The sequence below is a fragment of the Filicampus tigris genome, chromosome 8 (assembly GCF_054856515.1).
Source record: "Filicampus tigris isolate MCC_2025a chromosome 8, RoL_Ftig_1.0, whole genome shotgun sequence".
Classification (NCBI taxonomy): Eukaryota; Metazoa; Chordata; class Actinopteri; order Syngnathiformes; family Syngnathidae; genus Filicampus; species Filicampus tigris.
In genome coordinates, this window is record NC_141224.1 from 15,433,896 (window position 1) to 15,452,557 (window position 18,662).

Here is an 18,662-nt window from a genome sequence, read left to right on the forward strand (position 1 = left end):
CTTTTATTTGCTACATTTATTATAGGGTCATAGATTGCTTATATAAATAGTGCAGATTAGCTCAATCTTTCTCAAATAGTTTTCTTTTTTTCTCGTTTGTTTCCATTAACTATAATAACCTTGAATTGGATTGAGTCAGATGAAGTGTAAATCACAGTATTTCTTATGTGGTGGTGAAATGTAGTATTTCCTGCTTCAACTGAGATGTTAAAGTAAGCAGTAACCATTAACACAGTCATGAACTCATCCAGCAATCTCTAGAACTGGAACATTGAACTCACTCACCCACAAAAGGCTTTGTCTAATGTGATGATTGTTTTCCTGCTCTTGCTATTTTGATAATTAAATTTGTAGAGGCCATTAATGGGAGGCCTACTCGATGTCTGAATCAAAATAGGTTATGACTAGAAATAGTTTCTCAAGCCAATGAAATGCTCACGTCGACTTCATGTTCACTAAATACACAGTGCATTAGTTATCCTTGCACGGTTTAAATGAGAGTCACTGCATGAATTGTTGCAATAATTGGCAACTGGTAGTGTTGTAGTTTGCAGTGGTGTCGAGCTATATTTAATTGAACTAATATGGTTATTTTAAAGTAATGAGATTATTTCATGACATTTTATGTTATTTATTTGATATTGTTTAATATGAATCAGTGCATTGCAGAATTTAGTTGAAAAAACAAAGTGCAGTACAATATTTAAATGGAGAAGAAAATACACCCGTCACAGTAATGAACTGACTTATTAAAATCAAAAGCATACATACAGTAAAAATGTGGAATAAAAAGTATATTTAGTCAATGAAAATATGTTTCTCAAAATAGTATTTTTTTCCAACTTTAATTTATATACAGTACATAAAACTCATGCATTTTGCAAAGTTTCATCCACTTCTTATACCCATATAGTGGAGACCTATTGTTGTTTATGTAAGCATTCTATCAATGTTCTACTCCACAAGGGCCGATAGTACCAAATAAAGTATTTATTTACAACAAAGTGTTGCAATATTGTTCATGCTGACATGATTTGTGTGGTTGTTATTTTTCAGTTCTCCTGCACAATGCACTTCCTTTTGTTGGATTTGGATTTCTGGACAACTGTATCATGATTGTTGCCGTAAGTTTCACTTTCACTAAATACTAAGACAACACCAAAGCAGATGCTAATGAAACAGATGAACACTCTCGGGCTGGGGTTTCACTCTTGGTCAAATGGCACAGTTCCGTTTTAATGCCTGCTCCAATTGTTGTTGTTTTGTATATTTATATGTAGAGTTCAAGTGACACATATGCAATATGCCTACCCTTGCCCTCAATGAACACATGAATCGACCCACATACACAGATTTCCAAATTTCAAATTAAAAAACTACACATACCCCAACACCTGGGCAACACCTGCTGAAAGTAAACATGATGAATAAATAATACAAATATTAAATGTTATGGTCCATTCAGTTGAGATGTGCTTTTTTTTCGACTATTGATTTAAATGATGGTAACCTCCGCATTACTCTACTGTCGGCCATGGGCAATTGCTTTCCCTATTAAATGGTCAGCACACCTCAGTCTACACCAGGGGTGGGCAATTCCAGTCCTCGAGGGCCTGTGTCCTGCCTGTTTTCCACCTCTCCCTGCTGCTGCAACACACCTGATTCAAATGATCATATAATCAGCAAGGTCTGCAGAAGCTGGATAACAATGCTGATCATTTGAATCAGGTGGGTTGCAGCAGGGTGACATATAAAACATGCAGGATACTTGCCCTTGAGGACTGGATTTGCCCACCCCTGGTCTACACACACCACATGTACCATATATAGACCATATATGATCATCTATAGTGTCTTGGAAAAGTATACAAACCTCTTGAATTTTTTCACATTTTGTGGCCTTGTAATCACAAACTTGAATGTATTTTGTTGAGAGTTTATGTGATTGACCAACACAAAGTAGCACATAATTTTGAAGTGGGACGAAAATATTAGACGATTTTCACTAACGCTAATATCAATCTGAAAAGTGTTCTGTGCATTTGTGTTCAGCCTTTTGAAATCATCAAAATAAATAAAATTCATGCCTTCGGAAGTCACTTAATTAGCTAATAGAATCCACCTGTGTAATTTACTTTCATTATAAATACACCTGTTCTGTGAGTACCTCAGCAGTTTGTTCGACAGCATCATGAAGGAAGAAATAACTCACCAGATGGGTCTGAGCTCAACTTGTGGAGAAATTTAAATTAAGGTTGGGTTTATAAAAAAAAAAAAAAATATCCTATGCTTTGAACATCTCAAGGAGCATCAATCTACCATCCAAATATTTTTGTTATAAAAGTATAATACAAATAACACACACAAACAAACATAAAGTAATTAGACAGAAGGGCAACAGTCCAGATGGGACAGCGACACTTTCTACTCAGTCATCATTTCACACTGTCTATCTGATCTTGGCGCCTTTCTCTGTCTCCTAACATTCTGCATCACATCGCACATTCTCCTTTAATTAACACTCATTAATCTTATTGAAGTCCAACCAAACAAAAGATGACAAATGAAATCTAATTTCATGTAACATAATGCCACTACTCAGACAGGTTGTATTATGCATAGCTAATAATTATTGCACCGCCTGAAAGCGGAAGTCAATGCAAACATTTTTTTTTTTCAAGAATATGTTCTATGCAAGCTCACTAGTTGAAACGGGGCATTCTGATAAATATTGCGTTTGTGGAATAAGTGTTATTCCACTCGTTTTTAGCCATCTCTGGGGGCTGCCATTTTGTCTTCTGTTGACTGAAAATGACATCACAACTGCTCACAACGACGAATCACGGCTCATATTCAGAAAACAGGTCAGCCGTGATTGGTCATTTTGATATCAATCAAGATATGATTACATGATTCATTACCTGATATTTTATTTAAGTTTCTGCAATGTCACAACAACCTTTATTTAGGCTTTTTGCCAACATTTTGTATTGAAGACGTAAAAACTTGGATCAGGAAGTGCATCGCTCCAGACTGCCCATATATGGTGGCATTTTGCTCCTAAAATTTGAGACAGTGCCACTAAATTTGTCATCTACTGGTGCTGTGCGACCAGTACATTTGGTCGACTTACAGTGTGCACCACAAAAGTTTCTACTTGCGCCCCTTAAATTTCAGGTTAGGGCCTACCGTGCTCCTACTCAAAAAGTTAGTCTGGAGCCCTACGTTAAAACTTCTCAGGTACATCCTCAAAGTGCTTAAATTCATTACTTAATTTAAAATGTCCTTTTCCCTTTAACGGATTGTTCAATAGCATCAAAACATATATTTTTTCTCTTGCTGCTCCATTAGTACAGAAGTAAGAAATGTATCACAGACTCACCTATATTATTATTCTCACTCAGTGTGTTCGTTATCCTCCAGGGCACACAGATTGAATTGTCCATTGGCGTGATCCTTGGCATTTCTACTATGGCAGGTAAGAGCATCACTGCATCATAATGCATAATTTATTAGAGAAAAGAAAAATGTGTCACTGTGACTCCTCTGTGACAAATTAAGATTATCTTTGGGTGACTACATTTCAAACTTCCAGGAATAGTTTTTGTAATAGAGAATCTGCTTCATTCTAGTGGACCCCATTCAAAGTTCCGATCAATAGGGAACATTCTGCATCCAGGGATCTTTTTCAGATGAAGATTTCTGTTGATTTCAAATACTGTAATACAGTATCTTACATAAGATGACAGGGGTAGGTTCAGGTCACATGAGTACATGTTCCTCTTTACCCCGGTCACGATCATCAACAGTCACTTCAGTTCCCACTGACTGCCATCAAACATTTCAGGATTATTGCGCCACATCAGAGGGAACATATTTTTACTACTTGTAATATTGGATCCAATATGCTTGAGGTGTTCGCTTGAACCAACCATCATGTTTCGTCTCCAGGTGACAACTTTTTAATGTAATCATAATGAAACATTTGTGTGCTTCTACTGTAGCACACGCTGTAGAAAAAAACGAAGAAATAATATACAGGGATGAGAGAGGATCAGAAAACACGTTAATTTGATTTAGCTCAAGGTGACTGTAAACCATTGCAAGAGTTGCTTGTTTTGTGTTCACTTTAGGCTGAATTGTATTGGTACGACTATATCCCTTTTCTGTCAGTAAGTTGGGGGGAAAAAAACAACAAACGCGCCCTAAAAATAACACATTGGATTCATTGATGGGTAATTCCCCCCATAGATCAAGCAAATGTAGTCATATGCCAATCCCTAGTGCATTTTCCTGTGGAGCCTGTCTCCTGCGTATAAGGTGAATAAAAAATGTCAGGCAAAGAAAGATTAGTGGTCAGAGCTGCAAACTCAAGAGACGCTTATAGATGTCGTTTTGATAACAGCTGTGGCCTCGTGGACACTTGCTACCTTCTTACCTTTGATCGGAGAGATTTGAGCGCAAGTTTGCTGCAGTTTATTTCATGCTTGAAGCCCACAGAGACACCCGGAGCTAAAAGGTCTTTTCTCGTCCTGACATTTTCAACTATTGAGATGCTATTACAGCCACTCTGGTGACATTCAGGTTCCAAACGGATGCCTGTGTCACGGCCACTCCCACAGTGATTTAGCACTTGTGTCAAGACTGCGGTCAAGTCCACCCATCACTCTGTTTCTGGGATGCAAATGAGAGAAAATGACTCCACGCCACGTCACAGATGGAGGGTGCACCATTGCAAAATAATCTATGCTATTCAATATATTGCTTCTATTGGCTCGAGTGAGAAGAATGGCCTTTTTGATTGCTGTTGAACAGCCACATGTAAACTGCTTCAGAGGACATTATGGGTCAGAGGATAAAATGACCAATGGCACGCTCTGATACAAGTTCTTTTCATGGCTCATTTATTCACTACTTTTATATGTGCTTGGTAGTATTTTTGATTGCAGTTCAAGATATAGAGCTCTATTTGCGTGCCCAGCGCAAGTCTTGTGCGGCGAACTGTTGCTATACTTGGCAAAATAAAGGAGATGCTTGTCATCATTAAGTTGTAATTAATCATGAACTAAAAAAAACAGGATGTAATATTTGAATGTTCTGCTGGTTAATAGGAATTGCTGTCAAGAGTCTCATAACCCTACCTGGCCCCTTTCATACACAAGCTTCTCCAGCACCACTACAAAATGACTATTTTTGTCAAGAGTGTGACTGCACCAACATGTGGAGGCGGACTGAAAAGTAAATGTGTTCATGTTGTAGCTGTGAGCTGCAGGCAGGCACTGAGATGCGTGCCATCCCGTGCAAAAGATCTGCTCATTTAGCACGGCTCTGCAGAGTCACTTTCGGGATGAGCTGGCACACGTTGACTTCACTTAGCTCAAATCCTCGACGGCTCACTTGGCCACATGTTCACTTGTACCATCCCCCCAAAAAAAATAATTAAAAAAAAGAGAGATGAGTAATCCTGGATGTTGTTTAACATGTTGCCATCTTGAAAGACTGCTGGAGTTTAAACTGAAACAGCAGAAAATACACAGCACAGGTTGCACTCACTTGAATTTTTTTGCCTTTTCATTTTTATTTATGAAGGTATTATTATGTATATTATTGCATTTGTAGTTTACACTGATGTCGGACTGCAGTGCATGAGCAAGAGCAGGTTTCTAATATTTTGACCCTTGTGTAAGAAATGAGGTAGACACAATTTAAACCACTACAACCACAATAATGTACCTTTTATTAGATTCCTATTCCTTTGACAGAGTCAATCAAAACAGTTTTTATCCATGTCGATTTCTCTCAGTCAATAAGTCACTGTGCCTGTTGGCCATCCTAGATGCAAATTTCAGTCTAAAAAAGGAATTTCACTCTCATCTGTTCCTTCCTCAGCTGCTGCTCTTGGCAACTTGGTGTCTGATCTGGCAGGACTCGGGTAAGAAAAAGTTCACACTCATACACGCACACACACTTGTCACTGCACACACTCCCCTCCAGACACACTCAAAATGCACACACAGTGACATGAGTTGAGATTTGTGACTCGTGAGGTCTGACTTGAGGCAAATTGCATTTTATTGTTCCAACTAGCGCACTGCACTTTATGAAAAATAAATGAGTGATGAAATTATTCTTTCACTCAGCGTGGAAATGTTTAATTATACAGTGCGTAAGAAATTTATGATGCCATTGAGACTATATTTGTCTCAGAGGCCAAGCAGGATCATCAAGTGATTTGATGTGGACTCTTTCACTTTAGTGAATACTAATTGATTTTTTTATATTTTTATCAGGAATGTGGATTTTGAAATTGAATTCCCACTTTTACAGCCAAATTTGAGCCATCTCACTGTGCTTCGCTGAGAAATAAAGTAAATGTTTACTATTATTCGACAGCTTAATGCGGAAATCAACCCAAACATATTTTATTTCATGTATATGATCTATGCAAACTCACCAGTTGAAACAAGACATTCTGATAAATATTGCGTTTGTGGAATAACGAGACATTCTGATAAATATTGCATTTGTGGAATAAGAGTTAATCCACTTGTTTTCATCCATCTCTGGGTGCGGCCTTTTTGTTACTTCTGTCGACTGAAAATTACATCACAACTACTCAGGGCTCAGGTAACGACCAATCAAGGCTCCCCTGTTTTCTGAAGCTGAGCCGTGATTGGTCGTTACCTGAGCTCTGAGTAGTTGTGATGCCATTTTCAGTCGACAAAAGTGACAAAATGGCCGCCCCCTGAGATGGCTAAAAACGGGTGGATTTTGCTACTCAACTCATATTCCACAAACGCAATATTAATCCGTGTTTCAACTAGTGGGCCTGCTGGGAACATATTCTTGAAAAAAATATGTTTGGGTTGATTTCCCCTTTCAGAAAGAAAAAGAGTGTGCTTACTATTTTGGGCCTTGTGCGCTAGTGATGTGCCTGTCGCCAAAGATCCATCCATCCATCCCATCCATTATCTGTACCGCTTATCCTCACAAGGGTCGCGGGGCGTGCTGGAGCCTATCCCAGCTGTCTTTGGGCAGTAGGCGGGGGACACCCTGAATTGGTTGCCAGCCAATCGCAGGGCACACAGAGACAAACATCCGCACTCACAATCACACCTTGGGGCAATTTAGACAGTCCAATCAACTTACCATGCATGTTTTTGGAATGTGGGAGGAAACCGGAGTACCCGGAGAAAACCCACGCAGGCACGGGGAGAACATGCAAACTCCACACAGGGAGGCCGGAGCCGGGCTCGAACCCACGACCTCTGAACTGTGAGGCGGACGTGCTAACCAGTCGACCACCGTGCCGCCGCCAAAGATCCAGTTCTTACAAGTGACGCTTTAAAGCAGGGGTGTCAAACTCATTTGTCACGGCCCACATCGTAGTTGTGGTGTCCCTCGGAGGGCCGTTACGACTGTGAACCCATGCAAATGTATGATCGCCTTATATTATCATATATACCCAACAAATTGATGGATAACTAGTTTTGAAATCACAAGGCAGTAAATAGTTTGTTCAACTGTTTTTCAATATATTTTAAAGGAGGGATTTGTGACAAATGCTTGCAATATCTTGTATGTTGTTTTAACAGTGAAGACAATTTCAAAGAAACACATCAAGTCAATACACATGATTTGCCTTCACGGGCCACATAAAAATATGTCGGATCTGGCCCCCGGGCCTTGAGTTTGACACTTGTGCTTTAAAGTGAGCAACTGGAGCCAAATTGTTAGTTTTCGCTTCTTATTGCTGTTAAAGCCGCATTTGGTCAAGACTGCATTGGTCAAGACTGCACATAACTAGGTGACAAAAATGAGTGTCAAAAACAAAGTAAAACTTGGACCCATTTGAAAGTTAATTGATCATTCGAGGACAAAAATCTGCCTTTTCTAAATCAAAATGTCATAATGGGCAGGCTCCGAGCTGCCTTTACTTCTTTTTGAGGATAAAAAACAAGCAAGGGAACCTGCTCTTAATGATTGTGCGAGTGTGTCTACTGCAACTATTGCTCATTCAAGAGTTCAACTATACACAAAAATAGGTCACTTTTTTCATGGTCCTTTGGCTTGTATTTTACAGTTTATGTTTGCACTCCGAGTAAGTGCATTCATAAAGAAAAATAAATAGTGCCTAATGGATATAATGTTTTTTTTTTCATTTTGAATTTTTGAAAGTACTAAGTACTTTTTCACATAATTTCATAATAAATTAGTTAAAGCGACAAAATAATTGAGGAGCCTATCACAGTTTGGAGGAGAACGCCCCTGGGGTGGGTTGTCAAGGTGAGACCAGATCAGGTCAGATATGAGAGAAGCCGAGAGCTGCCGCTGTGCGACAATGGTGTCACATTGCATGTTCACTTTGGTGCGCAAAATGGAGGAAACCACACAAGTCATTTTACCACAAACACAGATCCAGTTTGTAGAGTCAAATGAGCAGTGACCCATCTACAAGGTAAACATTGCTCAGTTGCACAATAACCTCTGCGAAAGGTGCATTGAAAACTAATATTGGTCTCATTGATTATTCATAAATCTCTGTTGGGAATCATCTCTTTTCCAGGAAAGGCCAAATGACAAATAGCCCAACGTATCCTTTCGCCCATACATTTGCATGAATTACAGGCCGGCCTTTCCTACTTTGCACTTGCTTCATCTGCTGGCCCAATTCCAGGCAGATTGGGTGGAATACACATAAATTAGTTTCAATTATGCCGACCAAACGAGCCACATGAAAAGCTCAATGAATTGATTTCTGTGCTGCGTTAGTGCCAATGTTTGTTTTCATTGTGATGCTCAGATTTAGAAAGCACCGTGTTAAAGCTGCTGCCTTCCATAATGGTTGTGGGGTTCTCTTTGGCTTCCTACAACAGTCCAAATACATGTTCTGTATGTCAGCCAGGTTAACTGAAGACTAGTCTAAAAGTTTAACATTCGTAATGACCGTTCAAGTGTTACAAAAAAAAACAACTAACAAACAAGTTAACCACTACACTTGTAGGGAAGGCATTCATATGTGTTACAGATATGCAGTTATGCTCTAATTTCTAACATCTTTCCTTGGTGCAAAAGGTAATATATACAAAGCGTAAAAACAACCAGACGTGGGCATCTTACAAAATTTTGCTGGCCCATCATTCGTCATATGTCAGCAGCCAGGGTGCCCGTCCGTCATTCATCAGTCTGTCATTTTTCGTGACGAACCGAATTGTAATCGTCAGTTAAGTCTGGCAAAAGTCCGTCGGTCCATCACTTCGCCAATAAAATTTTTTTTTTTTTTAAAACGTCAGCAAAATGCGGTTAATGACGATTACACTGACGGATGAAAACCCACTTCCGTCGTTCATCGTTTCGTCATTCTTAAAAAAAAAAAATAAAATATTCCGTCATTCTTCACTCGTCAGCAAAACGGGCATTCCGTCAGTCTGACAGAATGCCCACCTCTGAAAACAATTCAATATGTCAACTTCGGTAGCCACTGCTGGATCCTGCTTATGTCATCTACCCCCTCGACCCTTTTCTTTTCATGTTCTTCTTTTGACACCCACTGTTCTTTTTTTAAATATGTTCGGTAATATAGACAAAAAAGAAACCATCAACGATTCCTTCCCATTTTTTTTTCATGGGCCAATTCATCTGCTGCTTTCTAGCACAGCCAGGAAGGACCCTCTATAACACATAATTGGACCTAGAAAAGTGAAAGGGGGGAAAGGCCAAAAAGAATGCAATTTTTCCGCCTCTCGGGGATAACAGTGGAGACAAATATATCTGCGCTCACCACGTTATGACCCACAAGCTGACTGTAAGACAAATCTTTGGTGCATTATCATCATATCCTCCAGTTTATCCTCTTTGACCTCGCCACAAGTCAAACTGTTATCATCGTAATAATCATACAAGCAGACAAAGCTTCCATTTCTTTGATCATGAATAGACCTTGTCATTCAGTCTTAACTATTATCCACATTTCTGTCTTTGTCTTTCTAAACCTAATGATATTTGTCCCCAAAACTGATGTAGCATACAAGGCACCAAAAAAGCAGTTTCACATCACAGTTTGCAAGTCAAAATTAGCATTTTGCGCCTCATTAAAACACATTGAATAGCAAAACTGAGAATTATAGATTTTTATTTTTTTCCGATAACCGAACCACAGAGACGGCCCCCAAAAGCTTCGTTGGGCTGGACGCAAGCACATTAACGTGCCGCAGGCGCTTATGTCACCTACGCACGGGTGCCACACCAGCTAGCTAGCAATTAGCTTCGGCTGGCTACCAGTGCGGCTAAACGTCGCTTTGAGCTCAGTCATAACCTGCATGGCGGCAAATAAACTACACTTTTTACAAGATCTATTCTCACAAAGGGATGACAAGTAGTCATTAACACAAGATAGAGAAGCCATGATGATGACTAAGCTAACTTATAATTGATATGTAATGGTGCAACACCGGAATTACAGTAAAGTGCTTCAGAGATCAAGTACACTTTTCATAGAAGTCTGGCTGAAACTTCGTTAAAGCAGAACGTATCCAACTTTCAACAGCAAACTAACAGGCAATTAAATGAAGTGTTGGGAGGTAAAATTATTCACATGATTAATAATGCTACACAAAGCTACTTGAAAATGAATTATGTTACGTTCCGGCGAATGTCAGCCAAATATATATTATTAAAGAATATTGAATATTTATAATATCACTTTGTCATTTATCATTTATAATACAGTCCTGAGTTTTGATTCTGACTTTTGAGGTCTGCACAATAGATGTTCTCAAAATTACACTACAGTAGATCTCTGTCTTTTTTATTTATTTATTTATTTATTTATTTATCATTTTAGCTTTGCGGACCATACAACCAATTCAGAAATATGTTTCAGCCGAAATTTAAATTTGTGTTTGAAATTGCCCCCGCTGAAAATGTTTCTTGACAAAAAAAAAACAACACTTTGCTGCTATTCACAATGTGAATTTAGCAAAAGTTCTCATCAAAGAAAAAAAGGCACGCTGCCTGACGTGTGGCGTGAATGCGAGCGTCAATGGTTGACTGGCGACCAGTCCAGGGTGTGAAGTCAGTGTAAGCGGTTTAGAAAATGGATATATATATATATATATATATATATATATATATATATATATATATATATATATATATATATATATATATATATAGTTATATTGCAAAGAATTGTCTTCACCCTACCTTCTCAAAATTTGTCATCTCCAACCACGCTGACTCAACATTTGGGTGACACTGAGGGGCCATTAAATATGTCATTTAGTTTTAACTGAAAATGTTACAAACGCATTTGTCACACCGGAACTGCATGTCAGCGAAATACAGCCGATCTGAGTCGCAATATTTTTGGAACTGCAGTGCATAAAAATGGAAATGTTGTCAAAAGTGTCCAAGTGGCTCCACATTCCCTCCAGTTTCTTTTAGTGATGAATGATTCGATAGCAATTCAATTTTAAAATCCTTAACATGATCACAGGTGAATCATTAACGGTCGTTTTTCTTGACACTTTTTGACGACGGTATTAGTTTAGTGTCACTTCGTGTTCGTGACTGTCAAGCAGAGACTCATTTTCAGCCCTGGAGTTTCAGGGCTCAGAGCGGCCCACTTGAGTAGACGTTTTAATGAAGATACAAAAAATAAATGCTTAATTCATATTCCACAAATATTAATCGGAATGCCGTGTTTACACAAGTGGTGCAATATAGAACATATTATCGGAAAGAAAACTTTTGACTTGGCTTCGTCTTTAAAGAGACTATAGGCACACAAGTCCACAAAGTACAGTGTACCAAGTACAGGCCTCTGAGGCTCCACCCAACCGTCCGTATTAAGTTGTTACATTGTCTTTGGCACACAAAAATTGTGTAATGCATGATCTTTTTTTTTAAGCCCCACCAGTCTACTTGTAGAATAGATTTTTTAAATTGTAATAAAAATCTTTATTGCACACTGGCTACTGATTGTTGCTGGTCGCAAAGCAACAATAAGTGTGTGCTGGAGTCCCATCGATGGAATGAGGGATTGTGCGGACATTTTCTGCAGCGAGTGTCCCTCGGGAGAGAGGAGACGTGAGCACAGGTCAAAAAATGAGTGATTTATGGCACGTCAAGGATTTATGGCGTCCTTGACTCCCTCCTCTCCAAAAATAATCAAACCGTCAAGATGTTGATGACTCCACTTGTTGGTTCGGGTGGCAAAGGGCAAAGTGCTCTTTGTGCTTTATGGGTTGCAAATCAACCCAAATCACATAATGCCCATCATTTTGAGACATTTCCTGGTCGCCGGCCAATTGCACGCCACATGCAGACAAACAACTAATCACACCTGTGGACAACTGAAAGTCTTCGGTCAATCTAACACGCTTGTTATTTTCGTTTTCATTCTTTTGTGTCTTTCTCATGAACCGTCCAGGCTGGCAGGTTACGTGGAGGCTTTGGCGTCTCGACTGGGGATGCAGATTCCTGACCTGAGTCCAAAGCAGGCCGACATGTGGCAGACCAGAGTCAGCTCCCACTCGGTTGGTAATCAAGAGAGAGAAACTTGCGGCAAACTTTAAAGAAACAATTTGTAAAAAAAAACAACAAAAAAAACCCGCTCCTTTAGTACCTGCTTCTGAAGGATCGAGTGTCTGTCACCTACTGTAGTAGTCCATGATGGTGGAGCAGCCTGGTCCATAAGTCATGGTAAGGCAGTTGAGGGCTGTGGGCAGCACGTGTCCAAAATTTGCCACATTTGCACATCATCTATGGGTTGACTTCTTTTGCTTTTGGGGCACACATGAATTTATTTACCACGGTGATTACAATTAAATAGCACTTTCAAATTGGTGAGAGATCACCGAAGCAAAGCTAAATTAATGAGGATAATTATTGCCTCGTGGCGCTTTAACAGAGTACTTAAGCAGCTGCAGGCATTGACGGCTTTAATTTGCCTTCAACAACAATCAGACATCGGCATCACATCTTTTTGATTGCTCGACGTTTGAAAGAAAATTACAACTGAAAGATTTTCAATAGCGTGCCACCTGTGAGGTATTAGATGTAATTAGCTCCGACCGGTTTGATTTGTCAAACGCTTGTAGGCGGACCCTTAAAAGTTCCCGCCGGTCTTGAGTGCTGTTTCTTTTCAGAAAGATGTGACGGCAAATCAATGTTGTGCCATGCACTGGTCCCGCTATTAGTCATCGCATCTGCCTATTTAGACTTTGGCAATTTATGACAGTATTATTACATTCGATTCATGTTTAGTGATGATGTTTGCGCGCAGGGCAAAGCTATCGGCGTGGGCATCGGCTGCATCCTGGGCATGTTCCCCCTCCTCTTCTTCAACGACGACGATAGCAAGAAAGACGCCGACAAGGACGCCAAGCAGGACAAGACGCAAACAGCGCACGAGGAGGGCAAGTGAGCTGAAGTGGACTCGCACTTTGGACACATGGACCAAAAATTAGATGCCCAAATAGTCCAAGGCTTTAGATCTTATTGAAAAGCTTCACGTAAGTGAAGCACAGGGATATCGGCTGCAGACATCATCTTCATCATCATCATCATCATCATCATCATCATCGTCATCATCAGCTTGCTTTTGGGAGCTCGAGGAGATGGACTTGCTTTTGACTAACATGGGACTTTAATTTCACATCATGTTTTATGATGTAGCAGCTTCTAACTCTAATTTTAAAGACCTCTAACATGAGAAAAATCTCTCTTTTTTTTTTTTCTTTTGAAATGTTAACGATCATAAGATGTATATGTATTTATTCACAATTATTTATTGAGCCAAGACACATATTTGACAGAATAAGAAATGGCAATGTCGCAAAGAGTACCGAAAGTATTCTGAAATAACGATGACATGTTGACTTAGCTGAACACAAAGCTTGTTATTCTGTTGTGTGACTGGCAACAGGTTTTTTGCACCTTCTGCCATGTAGTGGAAGACTGTTTAATTGTTATGCCTCTCATTATACGTCACTGGCATAAATAGATGAACATTTTATGTAGTAAATAATTTCTTTTTGGACCATTTAACTGGAAATGGGTCATTTCTCACAGGGCCTCAAAGTGTTTGACAATGAGCGCGCTCTGTTGTGTCTCTACTGCACTCTGCTGGTTAATTTAATATAGGTTTTGGCCCATGAGATTCTACATAGACATCTTCATTGTGTTTTAGCTGCTTTTCATTTTATTTAATGCATATGGTTCTTTAACGCTTCATTTAAAAGTATCTATATAGAGATTTAAAGCTGTTTATTTGTCGGTTGACATCCCAAACGAAATTAAGTTTTTCTACTTTTTTCCTTGTGATTGTTTGACCTCCACATAGCACGTGCATTCAAACACCTCTTTGCTCCAATTCTGTTTTCTTCCATAAACTTGACTGAATGAAGTTTGAGATGTCACATATAACATCTTGATGTCATATAATAGGATTGAATATAAAATTAACAAAGCACACAAATTGAGTTGGAAATGACAATAAGTTTATCCATTAACATGATTGATTAAATGATCAAATGTTTCATTTTACTCATTTAACTTTATCATGTAGTTCTTGATGTCTTATTTGTAGAGAAACAACTAATATGTCTGCAAGAAGCACTATTAAAAAAAGGAAATATGATGAAGGCACATCTTTATAGTATTAGATGATTGCTCTTTTTTTGATTATTATTCTTGTTGGTTGGTTAGTTGTTATGACGACTGTTATTTTGTGGGAGGTTTGGAAATGCATGTACCGGACTGTCTTTCGTTTATTGATTAGTTTGTTTCTAAACTTGAGAAGTGGTTACAAGCCGCATGCTAATTCCAGCATGGGTGTAAAGGATTTGTAGGTGATATTTTTCATTTGATCTGCTTTTATTAAACACTCTCTCAAACATTCACTTGCACTGTACACTCTTTCTAGTTATGCATAACTTGTGATACAACTTTTTTGCCATATATAACACAGAAACTATTTGGTTAATATACCAAGGTGTCCAGGTGGCCGGTCTCAGAGGACCTTGGAGGCTAAAATGCTGAACGGGAATATTGCAGTGGTAACATGCGGTCTGCGGGTCTGCGGGCTGTGCTTAAGATCAGATGTATTTAACTTTTAACTACTGCCAAATTCTATGAAAACACCTTTGGAGATGGCTTAGGGTATAGAGAAATAAACATTCAACATTCAATTCATGGGCAGAGCTGTGGTGGACTTTCCTGAAGTCTGCATGGCAATTGCACATCTCCTCTAAACCTGCAACTTCTTTAACATTGTACTGTGTGATAAAACTGTACCTTTTTGAGTAGCTTTCTACTGCAGACAAAGAACTGGAATTACAGTAACTCCAATACTGATGAAATTACGGAGGACCAAAACTGCCACAATTAAAAATACATAAAAGGTGAAATAAAAACAAATAAAAAAAGTTAAATATATACATATATATATATATATATATATATATATATATATATATATATATATATATATATATATATATATACATACATAGAAATAACAACACAAAATTATATAGTACAAAAAAAGTAAAAAGATTTAAAAATAAAAAAAAGCAAAATACTGTAAATGTGAAAATACACACAAAAATAAAAATAAACACAAAAATAAATATAGTTGTAAATTTATTTATATTTTCTTTTTTTTACAAGTATATTTTTTATTTTCACTTCTTTATTTATTTTTGATTTTTACAGTTTTGGTCCTCCTGCAAATGCAGAAGGAAATGCTATTCAAATGGGGTGGTCCTAAGTGTGTCTTGGGTTGAGCTATATTGGTTGATCGACATGTCAGTGCAGCAAGCACCATCAGCTACCCAATAGTCAGCAAAACGGCTGTCCGTCTTAGGCGGATAGATGGACTGGTCCGTCACATAGATGGAATGGCTAACCCTGACAAAGACAGAAAGCTGCAAACACATTAGCTCCTTGGATCATTGGGAAATACAAACCCTTCCTCCACGACAAGGTGACATCATTTTAACTGAGCTCTAATAAGACTAATATTTTTGTAGCAGACGTCCAGCAATTGTGTAAAAAAAAAGAGTTTAGTAGCGACATTTCCTTTTTTTATTTGTATTCAATCATTTTGGAAGGTTGGATATACAAATTGTTAGTTCACTTTTGGCAATAAAATAATGTATGCTAATACCGGTATTATGTTAGTCTTATTCAGCAATGTTTGTTGAAAACAAAACACATATATTAGGTTGATCCACATGACTTCACCAGTAACTGTAACTGTTGTTTGCTTTTGTTTTATCCCACAGTTGTCATTAGTGGCCATTGAGCGCTGCTTGGGACATGCACCTGGGTGTGCGCGCGCTCACACAAACAGAAACACATGTGCACACAAACTGGCTACACTTAAGTTTCAAAATTCAAGTTGTCAGGACGATTTATTGGTAACATTTCACACAGTAAAAACATATATACAGTAAAAAAAGAATAGAAAGCACACACTCACTCACAGTATATTTGATCTCACGCGTAAAAAAAAAAAAAAAAAGTTCAAAATCACGCTGATTGTATTGTAAAAGTCCATTCATACAGTGCACTGACTCTTATTTCTCCATTGACTAAAAACGCACACAACAGTACACATTTGTGCATAATAATAACTTCAAATAGGGATCTAGTCCCTAAGGCAACATTTTTGGCAGCAACACTGACTCTTGTGCTTTTTTTCCTTCTATCAAATTGCTAGACATAAATAAATATGACCAATTTCTGCCATCTTTAACGAAACATAAATCCGTGTAAACATTTGTGAATTCAAGATTTATCCTTTTACCTGTGCTTATGTCTTCAGAATTAATTTACATTAATACTCCTTAATTTTAATATACTCAAATGGGAACAATATAGTAAACTTTCTCACAAACAATACATTCTATGAGCAATTTTCCTTTGAAAGTCAAAATGTGAAAAAAAAAAAACACACCACAGGGGAGAAATACAACACCAACAGTATTTTCATCCCATTAAAACACCAAAACATAAGGCTAATAGTGACACCGTAGATGTGCTTAAAATCAGCTGTGTTTAACTTTTAACTTAAGAACTGTTCAGTTTGAAACTTTTATGTAGGTATAATTTCCATTTAACTTTTTAGTACAATTTTAATTGAATAGTTATTGAAGCTTTTTTTTTCCTATTTTAAGAGTAGTGTTACTGTTCAAATCGTGCATCATGTTAGTGTCTTACAATCATGTAAAACGTTTGCAAGTCAGTGCTTTAAATAAAGTTTCATACTAATATCTTTTGTTTTCAATCGTCACGCTAAATTTACATTGAATGGCCTCACTTGTTTGATTCGCGACACACCGACACACACACACTTACACACTGGGGAGTGTCTAGTAACTGTGTAATGGAGCTCCAGCTACACAACAACAACCTTTGTGAGCCACCACAGCCACAGTGTGCATATTTGTCCTCTAGTGCCTTGCTTGTGAGTATGTCTTGTGGTATTTGAGTCTGGTGTGTGCGCGCGTGTATGTGTGAATCTTCATTCTCCCACTGCGCTGGCCTGACTCCCACCCAGAGACAGGGAGCCTCCAGTCTAGTCCACGCCGTTGTCAATAAAGTCCTTTTATCAGATGCAACGGCAACACAATCCTGGCTCATGATGTCCATTCAACGACCTGATTGTCTTAAAAGAATAAATAACACACTACCGTACTTTCCACTTTTTGGTTTGCCTGGAGGTCTTTTAGGGATGCGGAGGAGGCTTCAGCGTGTTTTGTCATTGTTGTTACAATGGACAAACAGACGCTTGGTTGAGGGTGCACGTGCGGGGGCCTTTGTGGCGGCAGAGGTGACTTTATTTTTGAGTTTGGGATGCAGGACGATTATAGCCAGGATACTGAGGATGTGCACGTAGAAGTACATGGACCTGCAACACAGTCAGAGTGTGTCACGATGGGAATCGTTGCTCCCGATAGATATTATAATTTTTTTTTCCACATGTGGTAGTACAGTGATCGCTGGCACCCCCTTGAAGACTCTCTGTAATTTCCGCTACAACCGTTGCTAAATTTAGTTTCACCCTGACGTATGAAGGTCTTTGTATCTCAGTAAACATGTATCAACTCACCATACTTCCTTTATACCAATTACTATTTTTCTATTAGCCAGGGCTTTGCTGCCATCTTGTGGCATCTTACAAAAATGACAACAACAAAAAATACTGCCTGTGCAGTATATATATATATATATTCATTTACCATAAAGTCCAATGTATAATACGAACCTGTGTATAATAAATACATGTTTTTAATCCAACCACAACAGTCTCACCATCCTTTATAAAACACGGTGGTTAAAAGTTGCCATCTTTTTTTACTGTTTTGGCCAATCTTGGTGATTTAAAGCTGTCCTTTTTTTCCGCTGTTTTGGTAAAAAATAATCAAATCACACATTTGTTTGAATGGGAAGTCAATCTAAACATTTTTTTTCAAGAATACATTCTATGAAAGCCCGCTAGTTGAAACATGGCAGTCTGATTATTATCGCGTTTGTGGAATATGAATTAAGCAGCAAAATTCACTCATTTTCAGCCATCTCAGGGGGCAGCCATTTTGTCACTTCTGTTGACTGAAAATGACATCACAGTTGCTCAGGGCTCAAGTAACAAC

The 18,662-nt window shown here is 38.4% G+C and overlaps 2 protein-coding genes across 3 annotated transcripts in view; one reads left to right on the top strand and one right to left on the bottom strand.

Moving 5' to 3' along the window:
- LOC147143903 (transmembrane protein 65-like) overlaps window positions 1-14,906 on the top strand; it is a 28,345-nt gene extending 13,439 nt beyond the window's left edge. For both annotated transcript variants that reach the window (XM_086039119.1, XM_086039118.1), the window contains 5 exons: window positions 1,057-1,124; window positions 3,424-3,478; window positions 5,890-5,932; window positions 12,434-12,539; window positions 13,289-14,906. In XM_086039119.1, the coding sequence (XP_085895245.1) occupies window positions 1,057-1,124; window positions 3,424-3,478; window positions 5,890-5,932; window positions 12,434-12,539; window positions 13,289-13,429 (413 nt within the window). In that variant the 3' untranslated portion in view covers window positions 13,430-14,906. The remainder of the gene's footprint in view (window positions 1-1,056; window positions 1,125-3,423; window positions 3,479-5,889; window positions 5,933-12,433; window positions 12,540-13,288) is intronic.
- Window positions 14,907-16,402: 1,496 nt separating this feature from the next.
- mboat1 (membrane bound O-acyltransferase domain containing 1) overlaps window positions 16,403-18,662 on the bottom strand; it is a 16,875-nt gene continuing 14,615 nt past the window's right edge. The window contains exon 13 of the mRNA XM_086038973.1: window positions 16,403-17,920. Coding sequence (XP_085895099.1) covers window positions 17,758-17,920 — 163 coding nt within the window. The 3' untranslated portion in view covers window positions 16,403-17,757. The remainder of the gene's footprint in view (window positions 17,921-18,662) is intronic.